Genomic DNA, 13,391 nt, shown 5'->3' on the forward strand with positions numbered 1-13,391 from the left:
GATTGCGCAAGGGTGACGATCCATTGAAGGGAGTTTCAACACAGCATGTAACTAGCTTGAACTTAGCCGTCATTGATTGCCTTTTTTCGGCTTTTCTTTCTGATTTCAGTTTCAAGCCAGCTCAACTATTCAGTTTGAGGTTAAAGAGTATGGTAAGTTAAAACAAATAGTAAACAATCCAGGCTGGATGCCAAGCAAGAATTCAATCAGTCTAAAGAGGAAAATTTTAAATTGTGCTCGTTTTTTTTTTAATACCTTACAGAGCTTTGACTTCGGTAGGGGTCACTGCCGGTGGAAGCTGGGGCTCCTACTTTTTTGACTTGGGAACATGCCCCTACTCTTGGCAGGACCTATAATGGGCGGAGCTTAATGGTTTGGTCAATAAATTGCTGGTGCCTGGTGGTCTCACAACTGCCTTGCACCGCTTTCAAAATCGTACTGCTGCTGTTCAAGCTGCCGTCACATTAGAGTCAGAATGACAATGAGTTTCTTCTTATAACTCAAACCAGACAAATGGTTGGGGTAGAGGTACTACTCATATAGCTTGTGCCGTAGTTGTTCTCTTTTGTGAAATGGAGTGCACTTCTGCAAAGGGATTCCAATACAAAAAAAGTCAATAGCTGCATGGAAGAGTTGTTGATGTATTCGATGAATTGCCTGAACAGAATATTCGGCTTCCTCTCTCTAAAGTGCTGCCAAAGTTCTACGTGGAGGTCGTCCCTCGCTTGATGTATATTGTGCCGGGAACAGAGAACCTCGCCACCAGAGTGACTGCAAGGTATGGTGACTCTTACAAGACATTTCAGTGGATGTATGGGCAAAGTAAATGTCATTCTTAGAGGAAAAAGATAGATACCTTACTAGGGAAACCTTGGCGGGTGGTCAAAAATCAATCCCGACTTCAAGCAAAATAATACAGAATCCCACGTGGTCGCAATTTGGTTTGTCATAGAATCTCGAAATTTGTAAGCTTAATAGCTGTAGTTGGCTTACGGTGGTTGTTTCATAATTATATGCAAGTAGTTTTGCAGCTGTATATTTCCTTGATGGTACTGAGTTCCAGAGTAAAATATGTCCTTTTTGTGAAAACACTTAACAGAACCAGCGTTTGCCCTTCATTGCTCAACTTTGTCTCTACGGAGCGCACATTTCGTCTCTTTGTGGATAAAAGTCTGATTATAACCACACACAGATCAGTGTTATTCGCCTGATCTAAATGATATCTATAGTTTTGGTCAACATGAATTTCACGAAAATGTCGACATTAGAAAGTGAAGTTGATTTTGTCCAAATTTAACTCGCAAAAGGCTATTGTGTCTTCTCAACCGTCCAAACCACTACCGACGGTATGGTTGGCGCAGAGATAGGCGTGACGTGTCACCATTAAACTGCTCGATAGGCCTCCATAGGGCTTTTTAATCATGGAGGCCGGACACCGGTTGGTTTCAAGTAGACCTCTCTCATTTTACCTGCTAATTAGATGACCAACTTTAAAGCTGATAGCTCATTTCAGGCTCGGCAGGTATCACTTGCCTCATTATGATGGATTATTATTTGCTTTAATAATTTTGTTTTTGATAGTTGTAGTAGTTTGTTGTTTGCAAGTTAGGAATTTGTTGAATTGTTGTACTGAGGACTAACCATCGTTTTCCACAGCTTTCCACCGTTTTTGACTGTGACGTCCATGCTTCTAGTGGGCTAATTTTGGTGTGGTGCATTGGTAGTGAAATTACAAATATATTTTCCAAATTACAAGTCTGAGTATAGAAAGACAATTTGTCAACAACTAATTGATTTGGCCAGGTACTCAGAGTGTAGATTACCAGGGAAAATCGACCAGCAGGACAGGGTTGTCGCTTGAATGTGCCCTTAAACCATCTTGTCCTATTGCAGGTACCTGTTTGGGGAGCCAGTCGTGGGCAACTGTTACGTGATATATGGAGTGTTTGAGGATGACGGGAGTTTTACGAAACTGCAGTCGAAAGAAGGACGGGTAACTATACCTACGAAAACACCACCTCGGTGATTTGACATGGAATGTAAAATCTGATTCAAGATCAGGTCACTTTAATTTTGCCAACTTGCTCTCTGGTCACAGACGATCAGCAAACGTAATTGAACAGTTGGATAAAGATTACATCCTCTCTCTCCCCTCCACCTGAAAGAAAAAAAATATCTTATCAAGGAATTCACCGAGTGCAAAGAATAAAGAATTATTCTTTGCACTTCTTTTGCTGAAGAATATCACATTTTCATAAACCTTTTATTTCTGTCCTAAGCACATTGAAATGCGGTAAATTCGGGATTATGGGAGAGGATTTTATCGATATACCACTGTATATCAGGAGAGATAGAGAAAAATTCTTGGACGTTATGCACGATGATTGCTGTTGCATTCCTGTGGATTCCACATTAGGGCTGTGTCCAGTGGTGTGACGCTGGAGTACGTAGGCTGGCAGTGAGGTTACCTTTGAAAGTACATGACACTGACCGTAATATTTCACATTATAGCACTGCACTTTAATTTCTCTTCCCGTAGAATAGACGAAATCCATTTTGGCAACATTTGAAAGACGGTGATGGTCATGTTTCGTCCCATTTACACCTGTCGCTCGAAATCACCAAACCCTTCCAACACAATGTTACTCAAACCTAGAGATTATTAAAAAAAAACACAAATGCAATGTATGTGCTCAGACCGTTCAAGAGTCATTGAACGCTGCTAATATTTTCATGGCTTAAGTTGAAACCCGTTGAGCTGTTAATTTCTGTTCACAGCTGAACGAGGAAGGCCAGGCCGACCAGGACTTGGATTTGGGTGACGTGGAATTGGAGAACTGGGAGTTGTCACTGATGGGCAAGCGGCTAATCATCCAGGCCTTTGTGACGGACATTGCCTCAAGTGAGACCGTCAATGCTAACAACACCATGGTGACCTTCAATCCAACCCCCTTCAAGTTCAACTGGGACCTCACCCAGCGGTTCTTCAAACCAGGATTATCGTTCTCTGTGAAGGTGTGTGTCTCTGGGTGGACTGTTCGATTTAGTTGTAGTTCTGGTCCAGGCTCCAGAATAGTCTTCTTCAATGTCCCTCTACATCGTTTTTTTGCGTTTTTTTTAATTATATTGAATGATGTAAAGCTTCCTGATTAGGCAGTTGTTCTTATTTACAAGTCGGCCATATTGAACCGAAAAGGAGGTTCATGTTTGATTTTGGCATGTGAAAATTTAAAAAAAAATAATATATTAATGTCATATATGCCAGTAAATATTTAATATTTGTGATTGATTATATCAAAACCTTTTAAAGCCACATTTAAATAAAAAACCAAGTGTGGCATGGAACCCAAATTAGTCAGGCACCAAACTGTACAACAGATTATATCGAATAATGTAGATTATTAAATCACATTCAGAAATGGCTCTCCCGTGGGAGAGGGTCTTTTTTGATAATGGCATAATTCTGATTATTTTTTCCATTGCTGTTGCATTTAGGAGGTATTACCATTATTTAGTCGAAATATATCAATTAGACTTGGCGTCAACATTAATTGTGTCGTCCAATAAAGAATATCGATTTCAGATACCCCTGTTGGGATTCACGTTAATACAATGTCGCTGTCAACCTTATATAAATTTTGGACGAGAATACCGGCCATTGGCTATGCCAAGATTCTTTCGAAGAAACGAAAAAGTCCTTTCTTCCCACTGTGACAAAACACTCATCAGCAACGAACTGATAAACCATAAACAATCATAAAAGAGCATTTCGTTTTTTTCTTGCAAAACGGTTACTTTCATCTCTTTTGTCACTTTGATGTTTGTTTTTTTCATTTTTTCTGGTTTTTTCCCCCGTTGTTATTCATCTTTTATTCTCTTGCCCGTGGCAATGCTCCAAGACCATGTTTTGAAGTAATACAAGTATTATGCAACATGAAATATGCACGTGCCTATCTTTTCGTGGTCAGCTTTAATCTTCCAGTGCACTCTTTTTTTCCCAGGCAAATGTTCAATACATGAGTGGCCTTCCAGCTGACGGTGTGCCCGTGACTGCGTCGGCTGTGGCTGCACGGACAAATGGCCCAGACATCAACCTGCAAGGTGACGCCGGTGATGTCCTCCGAAAGTTGTCGGGTGCACAGGGAGAGGTGGACTTCAGGCTGGATGTGCCTGATGACGCTACCCGGATAACCGTCACAGTAAGCCTCGGGCAAGCAAAAAAATCACACGTTAAATCCTCAAAATGGGAGAATTTGAAGGGGCTACAGGAAGTTTGGAATTTAGTAGACCTCAATCAAGTCGGACTTATGTTGCTTTTTCCCAGTTAGTCATCCCCTTCACTAGCTTGTACACAGTCGTCGCGCTCTGTTGTTTGTTTTTTGTTTCAATGGCGCTTTCAGCATCTCAGGCTATTTGCGCCAATAACTGTACGTTTATTCATACACTTTGTTAATCAGCATCACGTTACGGAGTTAGGAAGAAGGTCCAGTTTTAGAGGCAGAAGGAAACCGGAGTGCCCGGGGAAAACCTGCGAGAGCGAGTATGGACTGGAACCCAAATACACTTAAGCTTGGTCCAAGCTGGGACTCGAACCTGGGCCTCATTGGTGCAAGGCGAGGGAAAACCGCTACGCTAACCCGCTACCCCCGTCGCGCTCTGGCTGTCGCGTAACTCGTATATGAGGCACCCGCATTTGATAGCCATCATTGTACAACATATGTCAAACATGTACATGTGCGTCACCAGTCACTAGTCAGTCTGAACTCACAAGTGGACACAAGAGGGCGTGAAGCAAGAAATGTCACACAGCTGCAGACATGCCTTTCAGGACTGTAAACGCAGTCTCCGTATCCAAAGCATAAACACACAAAGTCACAGAAAATCCGGACCTGTTCAAGTCTAGAAATTTAGCAGTACAGTTTTTCCGTTGTTGCTTCCGTGCTGCAGCTTGTGGCGGATTATCCAATCTGCTTTGAGCTGGAACAGAAGAGGGCATGTTTTGAAGTGAAAGTGACAGTCCTTTGGTACGCACTTATCGCATAGGCGTTAAAGTTTATGCACGTTTGACCCCGAGCACGCTGAGAACACGCAACGAATTTAGTCTGGAATGTGTGGTCTTCGCATGCATGCCACACCTGTGCAAGAATCCGGTGGAAAACGTAGCATCATCTGCCTTTCTTTCGCCGGTGAGGGTGCACTTCAGCTCAGGGCAAATAGGCGCGTGTGGTCAATTCACTGTGCAATGGGTTTCAAAAAGTGAGGGCCTCCAAAAATTCCAGTGTGCCATAATATTCGCGCTTACGCATTTCCAGTGAAACGAAATCAGATGTAAAATTTTCAGCGTATTTCTGAGAATGTCCAAATTCAAGGAAGCCTCAGACTGAATAGCATATGTTAGTAACCCCATCGACACGAGTTGCAAGGCTGCAGAACTAGTAAACGTGCATGAAATGAATGATTGCAGTTGTTTGACATTAAACTAAAACAAATGCGTTGTCTATGTTGTGTGCAGTTGGAGACAGACGACCCAGATTTGGAAGGTGCAAACACACGAGACACAACGGTTATCCAGCCGCAATCCCTGTCTTCCGAATACCTGGTGGTACGCGTGCCATCTGGAGATGTCAGACGAACTCAACAGGTACCCGTGTAGTTTGGAGACTAATGAATCTGTTATGTTCAAATCAGTTGCGTAAGGTGCCAGTACTGGACCACTGCAACAGAATAAAGCCACTCTAGTATTAAATTAATGGGAGCCATCTGTACGAGAGCTCTAAAACAACCCAAGGCATCAGAATCATTTCATAGAGATACATGGTACATTTGAAATGCATGTGGAGGGCATGATAGATTTTAGGAGTCTCGGAGTGTTCTGAATAGGCCCACGTGACATCTGTTCGTGCTGGCGTTGAAGCATTTGCATATCGTCAGATCGAAACTTGAAAATCTTTTTGAAGATGTGTGGCCGAATTTTGTAAACAACACTCTCTGGAGGAGGCAGAGTAGAAACATACCGTGAAAAAATCGAGAAGTGAGAGCTAGCAGCATCTCATGGGACGCTTTGGAACGTTATTCAAAACCTGTCATTTGGAAACAGTCGTTTTTGCCCCAAAATGTGGCACAATATTTTTCCCTTTTTTTTCCTCGCTGACGGGGCAGGCACTACTTGTATCCATACCAGCCTTGACTCCTAGTGTGAATAACTTTGGCAGTTTTGATTTATACGTATTTATTGTCAGATTGGAAAGCACAGTACGGTAGAAGTTCAGCTGACTCACCCTCAACTTGTCGACATATTGAACTACTTTGTAAGTGGTGTTACTCCTGTTTATTGTCGTCTATTTCATATAGAGCAAATAATCCTTCCGCATTAAGCGATCACTAATAAAAATCCCACGTGAATATCCAGAAAAAGACCACGACAGTTTTGTTACAATGAAGATGACTGAATCTGGTATAAAAAAATTCAATGATCTTAGCACGTTCGCTGTACGTCAATTACGTTAGGCCTTACACCAGTTTTAGACGGACAAATAAGTCCATCAGTTCTGTTCAAAAGTAAAACTCATTTATTAAACATTTTCCCCTTGTAAAATATACAATGAGCTAGAAAGTCAAATAAAATGCTCACGATAATGTTGTAATTATAATGATAAACTGCCAATGCCAGTTTCAACCCACTAAGCATTTAAGAACAAACAGTAAAGAAGCACTCTGATCTCACTGGTAGACACAAAACACATGCGTATTATTTCTGCACTGACCCTAATTCCGACAGGTAATTGCCGGTGGGAAAATAGTGCACAAGGGTGCCAAAGACCTGGTCAACTTGAACACAGCCCTAAATTTCATGGTTACCCACGACATGGCCCCCTCGGCGCGAGTGGTCGCCTACTACACAAAGGATGATGGCCGCGTCATTACTGATGCACTCCTGATCGATGTGGAGGAGAAGTGCAAGAATCCCGTAAGCAAGCTGGTCCTTTTCCAATATTTTTTTTAGTGGGTGACACCGTGTTTGTGCCATGTTTTCTCGACTTTGTGGATCGGGATGGGCTTGGCAAGATTCGGGAGCAAAACCTCCCATGCACAGTCGTTGGATTTCGTGAGCTGTGGGTTTTAGCAGGTCTGTGTTGGGCAATTCAGACCTGCTCACCGGACCAACAATTAGACAAATGCTTCCGTGAGCATATGTCAGTGCTCCGTATCTGTTAAATGAATCAAATTCATGAATCAAATTTTTGCTAAAAAAAACACAAGGTCTTTCAAATTCCACCTGATATTTTTGGACCCTTTTCAGTTACATTCTGAAACTTGCTAATTACACATTTTACGTAGAATGTTTGAATGTTAAATAAACGTAATTCTTTATTTCTGCCAGACGGCAAATGCAGTACTGCCTTGACAATGTTTCTATTTTCACCAGACCACGAGATGAAACGTTCATGTGTGATTGATTGCAGCTTAGGAGCAAATTTAAGTTTCCAAGCCGAATTCGGTACGCCTATTTGGGGTTTCTTTTATTGACAAAGGCGTATAGCGGTGAATTTTAGAAAGGCACTTTTGTGAAAATAAAGAATCTGTCACAGATAAAAAAGAAACTATGTATTGTTTACTTCAGAAGTGTATAAAATGAATCTGTTTGCCCAGATTGGATTATCATTCCGAGCACCCATCATTCAAGAGGGCGACGTATTCAAGTCGGACCGCAGCGGCCAGAATGTTGAGTTGGAGATCACAGGCAAGAGAGGAACAAGGGTCGGCTTACTTGCAGTGGATGAAGCCGTTTTCAAGCTTCGTAACTACCACCGACTCACGCAAAAGAAGGTACAAAGTGATAACGAATTGTCATCCACATTATGCCAGAGTAGTATATTGTGAGCAAAATCATACCGTGTTGAGGTGGTACCGTATTGAGGTGGAGGTGGGATGAGGTGGTACCGTGTTGAGGTGGTACCGTATTGAGGTGGAGGTGGGATGAGGTGGTACCGTATTGAGGTGGTACCGTATTGAGGTGGAGGTGGGATGAGGTGGTGTGAGGTGGGAGTGAATTATCATATACCTGATGTGAAACAAAAGAATTGATAAATTATACGTATAATATACGTATAAATTATGCGAATGGCGTCAAGCCGGGACGAAGTCGCGGGTTGAGTGGAGTTCCCGGAGGGACTCCACGCCGAACCACGGAGTGGTGAGGAGGGCTCACCCCACGGTAGTGTTCAACTGGCGTTAGCCAGTTGGGGAACGAGTGACGAAGTCACGAAGTGGACGCGTAAATTTTCAAATCGATAAAATAAATGAATAAAATAAAATTCAAAGCAAAATACCTGTTTCGATTTTCTGTTCAAACTTCTGTCCGAATGGCTTGACTGGACGACCGTATACGGATCCATCGCTGATGCACGATCCTGAGACATGTGCCGACAAGGGTAGTGGAGACAATGGAGTGGGATTAGTGACGTCATGGACAGGCTTGAACAAGATGGATCGGGGATGAATGGCGCCGCGGACAAGTCAAAACAAGTATATTTGTCTTTCACTGATTGGTTGACTGCTGAGTAGCAACGACTTGTTGTGGTAACAAAGAGACCGACTGTATAAAAGTCGGAGCATTTTAATTTCGCGTCACTCTCTGCTAAACCAGAACACGACACGAGCTCCGCTTTACAGCGTCATTTTATCGCCAGTCAGTCTCGCTAACGTAAACTGCAAAACGCGATGGCATCGGAATCTGGAAGTGGTTTTCCTCCACCCTCTCCAACGGTCAATTCGGATGCAGGGCCGTTCGACTCTGTGAAGAAGTTGACTCATGACCAAGTAAAAAGGGGATGGCGGGAGGCTTTCAGTACGACCGAGCAGAAGCCGTACTATTACAACATTTTCACCCGTGAAAGCGTGTGGTCCATTCCTACCGGCTACCCAGAGCAGGAAGAAGAGAGTCAAGTACACTATCGGCCGGAGCCTGACGTGCTAGCGGCTGCTATGGCAGAATTGAGCGGTCATCCACCCTTGAAACTCGCCCAGCCTCCCTTCGTGAAGGGAAAGTCTGCAGCGAAGAGAAAACTGTCGCCAGATGGCAATGAAGAAGGCACCGCCAGCAAGAGGAGGTGTTTCGCCCCAGACCCTAACCAGGAGGAAAACGACAGCAACGCCGTCAGGTTCCACATTGGAGGTGAGCGTTATGCTTTTGTCAAGCGTTTCAAGGACCGTGTTTACGTTAACATCAGAGAATACTACTACAACGAAAACAAGACTAAGCTGTTGGCCGGAAAAAAGGGGTTGAATTTGTCGGCCGAAGAATGGAAGAATCTGAACGCCCAGGGCGCAGATGTCACCGAGGCTGTGGCAAAGCTCACCCAGCAACTTTAACTCAAACCTTAATGTTTTCTACTCTTCGCTGTTTGCAGATGTTTTGGTCGATGATGTCCCAACACAGAGAGCACTGGCGACAAGACTGACCAAGCGAATTCTGACCAAAGTCATCACGGACGAGATCTTCCGTCTGGTCTACCGGGCGCAAGAACAGTTAGGCTGCGAGGGATGCGAGGAGGATTGGACGAGCCAATGGGACCATGAGTGTCTATTCTTCGGCGTTAACCCCGAGTGTCGTCTGCAAGACTTTGTGCCCGACTACCTCGAGGAAGCGATGCGGTCGCTGGACACCAACCGGGTGCTTTCGATATTTCAAGCCGTCACCTCTTCACTGGGTGCTGATTCATTTATCGCTGATGGAGCGGACTTGAACAACGAACTGAACGCTATGATAGAAAACACTCTGAACGATTGGAGAGCCGTTCCAGAAGATGTTAGCATTTCATTCTACTCACCCTTTTTTGACAAAACATCTGATCTCATACAGTGCATAGTGGACAGCATTTAGATTACAACCGAGAAATGCGTGTTAGTCTTAATTTTGTAGCGTAATATTTCATTTATTTTTTTTATTGTTTGTATTTTAATTTGGATTTCGTTAATATATGTTTGTTTTTCTGGTTAATTGTTTTTTTTTTTTAATGTAACGACTACATTAATAACTGAATAACGACTTTTTTTTGGGGGGGGTTGTTTGTTTGTTGTTGTTTTGTAACTTGATGTGAATTAAATACATGGGAGTGCATAATGTTGTCATCAATAAATTGAGTATTATACTTTGGCAGAAAAAAAATTGACTGTTTTCTGCGTCATGACTCTGGGCAGTGGTTTTAGGGGAAGGGAAATTAGACACATTAATAAAAGACGACACGGGGTGCCTTAAACCAACCGGGACTCACCAGAACATCCCTTATGTGGTCAACGGGCGATATACATTTTTTGTTTATTTTATTTCTAACAAACCAGCGTACAAGATGATACCATAGAAAGGGCGTCTTAAATTATAAAAACAAAAAAAAAAACAGAGTAAATATTAATTAAGGTACAGTCAGAAATGAAATAAAACAGAAAAAAAAAATTGGTATACTAACTGAATTGAAATAACAAACTTAAACATTAAACGGACAACTCTAATTATTTTAACTAAATTGAAATAACACAAAGTGCATTTATCAGAAAATTGTGTTCAGAAGAGCTAAATACACTAGCCTGACAAAGCTCTGGCTATTTGGCCCGCTAAAAACTGTTTGTCAAATACCGATGTCTCTAATTGGGGAAAGTGTCTTCTGATGAAATCATTGACGAGAACATCGTTGTCTCTTTTGTCTGAAGAAAACAAATTTACAATCTTGGTCATTGTTAATCCCCGGCAACGCTGCAGTAGAAAGAAAATGCAGTACTGTCCACATACGGCCGACCAGGGACCTTGCAGAGGACGACGGTTGTGGTAAGTCCGCCGGGTATTCTTCTTGAGAAACGTCTTGATCTCCGGTAACTTCACTGGCTGTCCGTAGGAGTCGAAGTACTCGCCCTCGCCATCTCGTGTGATGTAAATAGCCACCCAGTGTTCACCCGGTAGTGTGGATGGGTCCGTGTTTACAACAAAGGCACTCGGACGAGGGGCGTAACGTTTAGGAAGTTGATCGCAGGCGTAGACTCCTCGGAAGTCATGTTTGGTGAAGCGATCCTTTTTCAAAATGCTGTCGATATGATGCGTGTCCATGATCGATAGTGATAGTCGATTTAGCCGCTGTAATCGAAGATGATGTTGCGAGCCTGGTCAACTTCAATGATGTTATTGAATTCGGCATAGATGATCAGGTTGATCGTTTCCTCCAGTGGTCGGGCAAAGTGAACGTCCAGTCTCAGGTTGCCACGCTTCACCAGATTGAAGTGACCGCCAGCGGACAAGTCCGGACTCAGATCAAACGCAAACAGCGCGTACCCCGCGGCGTAGTCATCACGAGTAATGATGTTGCCGTCGTCCTGGTACATTTTATCTGTCCCGGAGAACAGGGTCTGGTAGGCTCTGATGTAGTTTTTGGCCGGTCCGTCAAATTTAGGTTGGAGTGGGGAATAGGGTATTTGTTCCCCATCGACGTGCACCGTTAAAAAGTTGATATCCATGTGTTGGAAATTGAAGGGATTTTTTCCGTATCGACCATTGAACGCCTCGTTGGTCACGCATCCCACCACTATACGGTTCGGTAGTTGTCCGAGAAACACGTGATCTTGGGTGAGTGTCAAGTTGCCGCGGGGCACGGACACCATCTTGCAAATATTCCGCTTGATGGGGTATTTGGCTGTGCCTTTCTCCAGGGCTTTCATGTGACCGAGCATGACGGCGGAACTCACTTTGACTTTTCGGATAAACAGGGAGGCGTCTAGGATGACCACTTTGTAATTAGGGTTGGGTCCAGAGGCCATGAGGCAGAACGCGTTGCTGCTGCGAATGAGCTTCAGTTTCACGTCCACGCCGTTCAGCATGTGTCTGTCCTGAAAGAAAATATCGCTGTGAATGGGGCCGATCAGGTCCACCACTTTGCTGTTTTTGGTGTACTCATGTCTCCTTTTCAGGCCCTGATTGACGGCATCATCGTCCCCTGCGGGGTCGGCATTGTCCATCTTGCCGGCGGTGTCCTTGTAAAACAATGCAGAAGTAAGTTGGGATATCATGGCATCAGTACCGTAGGTGAGGATGGTCTCCAGCAAGGCGCGGTAGGGGTAAGTAGGTGTGGAGGGTGAGATGAGGCGTTCGTTCAAACTGACGTCAATCTGGCTGAATAGGGACTGTAAGAATAAATTGACGGGGCCCACGTGATCATTCTCTGTTAAATTGGAACCGTCCGCCTTGGTTATTTTGGCTTTGACGTAAAGCTGACTTTGGTTGAGATCCATGTACTCATCTCCTGATCCCGGCACGAAAAACTCGATGGGTCCTCCATCGGAGATGGTAGAAATGGGGTGGAATTCTTCCCACTGTCCCTTGACGATACTGGTCTGAGTGGGTGGTACAGAAAACAAGTCCAGTTCGGATTTGGTGCACTCGCACGAATTATCGTGTAGGAGCGACATGATGAGAATCGGGGAAGCTAAAAGGTGTGCAGAGCTTAGTCGAAGATGTCGTGAGATCTTCTCGCTCTCTTGCGGGACGAGGTACTGGCGTGTCTGCCGTTTGCTTTCCTTTTTATACCGCGCCGCGGGGCTCCCGTAACTCTAGTCTCCACACTGCGAAGGGCCGTGTTTGCCAGGTTGCGCCCGGCGTGGCGGAGTCGGTTTTTAGCTGACGTCTTAATATTTTTGCCTTCTAGCGCATCTTGCGCGATGCCTACACCCGTACGGATCGCTTCCCGACCCAGTGTTTTAGCTCCCTGTTTGAGCAGGGGCATGGCAGAGCGGAACAGTCCACCCAGAATTCCTCCAAGTCCATAGCCTCTCTGATTTCTCGGTCCAGTGAACACAGGGTGACCGCGCCCCACTTGGCTGATGTAATAATCTTCGTAATGCTTGCTACTGCTGGGTAGATAACTGCTCCTCATGGTGTTCAGTTGAAGTAAGACGAGCGCTTCCTTCTAAAGTGAAGTTTCACGATGACTCTCCCGCTCACAAATGGAATGGGCTGTCCTGTACTATCCCTTATATCTATTTCAATCATGTGAACCAACTTGTGTTTCAGGGGCATGTAGTGGGGACTGTCGTAGATTTTGGTCACTGTTTCACCGTACTGACCGTCCACATTTACAATGCGCAGTAAGGGCGCCCGGGTGTCTCCCACGGTGTGGTACTCGACAATATTAGTGTAAATAAAAAGTGAGTAGAATGGCTGCATATCCACCACTCTGGTGCTCTTCGCGGTCCCGACTACGACCGCACCATCATCAAAGCCGAGCAGGTTTGCCAGAGGACCCAGTAGTTTAATTGCCACTCTGTTGTTTGTCTTGATGATGACTTTTTGAATAAACTTGTTGTACTTGAATCGGACGAGCCCGCCGTGCTCGATGGGAGGTTCGAAATTC

The 13,391-nt window shown here is 44.2% G+C and overlaps 2 protein-coding genes across 2 annotated transcripts in view; both read left to right on the forward strand.

The window, feature by feature from the left end:
• LOC110986883 (complement C3-like) overlaps positions 1-13,391 on the forward strand; it is a 60,666-nt gene that overhangs the window by 16,841 nt on the left and 30,434 nt on the right. Inside the window, exons 6-14 of the mRNA XM_022249155.2 lie at positions 110-152; positions 691-778; positions 1,894-1,993; positions 2,779-3,015; positions 4,002-4,199; positions 5,513-5,641; positions 6,240-6,308; positions 6,779-6,967; positions 7,651-7,827. Of these exons, the coding sequence (XP_022104847.2) occupies positions 110-152; positions 691-778; positions 1,894-1,993; positions 2,779-3,015; positions 4,002-4,199; positions 5,513-5,641; positions 6,240-6,308; positions 6,779-6,967; positions 7,651-7,827 (1,230 nt within the window). The remainder of the gene's footprint in view (positions 1-109; positions 153-690; positions 779-1,893; positions 1,994-2,778; positions 3,016-4,001; positions 4,200-5,512; positions 5,642-6,239; positions 6,309-6,778; positions 6,968-7,650; positions 7,828-13,391) is intronic.
• On the forward strand, positions 8,722-10,681 carry LOC147797362 (uncharacterized). The gene is made up of 2 exons (XM_087143493.1): positions 8,722-9,175; positions 9,411-10,681. Exons 1-2 carry the CDS (start codon positions 8,722-8,724, stop codon positions 9,881-9,883), a joined length of 927 nt encoding a protein of 308 aa, XP_086999619.1. The 3' UTR covers positions 9,884-10,681.

The sequence above is a fragment of the Acanthaster planci genome, linkage group LG11 (genome assembly GCF_054643075.1).
Source record: "Acanthaster planci isolate LZ-2023a linkage group LG11, COTS_SCS, whole genome shotgun sequence".
NCBI lineage: Eukaryota > Metazoa > Echinodermata > Asteroidea > Valvatida > Acanthasteridae > Acanthaster > Acanthaster planci.

Bases quoted from the DNA above. Each gene is read 5' to 3' on its own strand.
- LOC147797362 (XM_087143493.1), top strand. From the start codon at position 8,722: ATGGCATCGGAATCTGGAAGTGGTTTTCCTCCACCCTCTCCAACGGTC. The intron at 9,176-9,410 runs GTGAGCGTTATG...CGCTGTTTGCAG, and splicing joins CGTCAGGTTCCACATTGGAG to ATGTTTTGGTCGATGATGTC.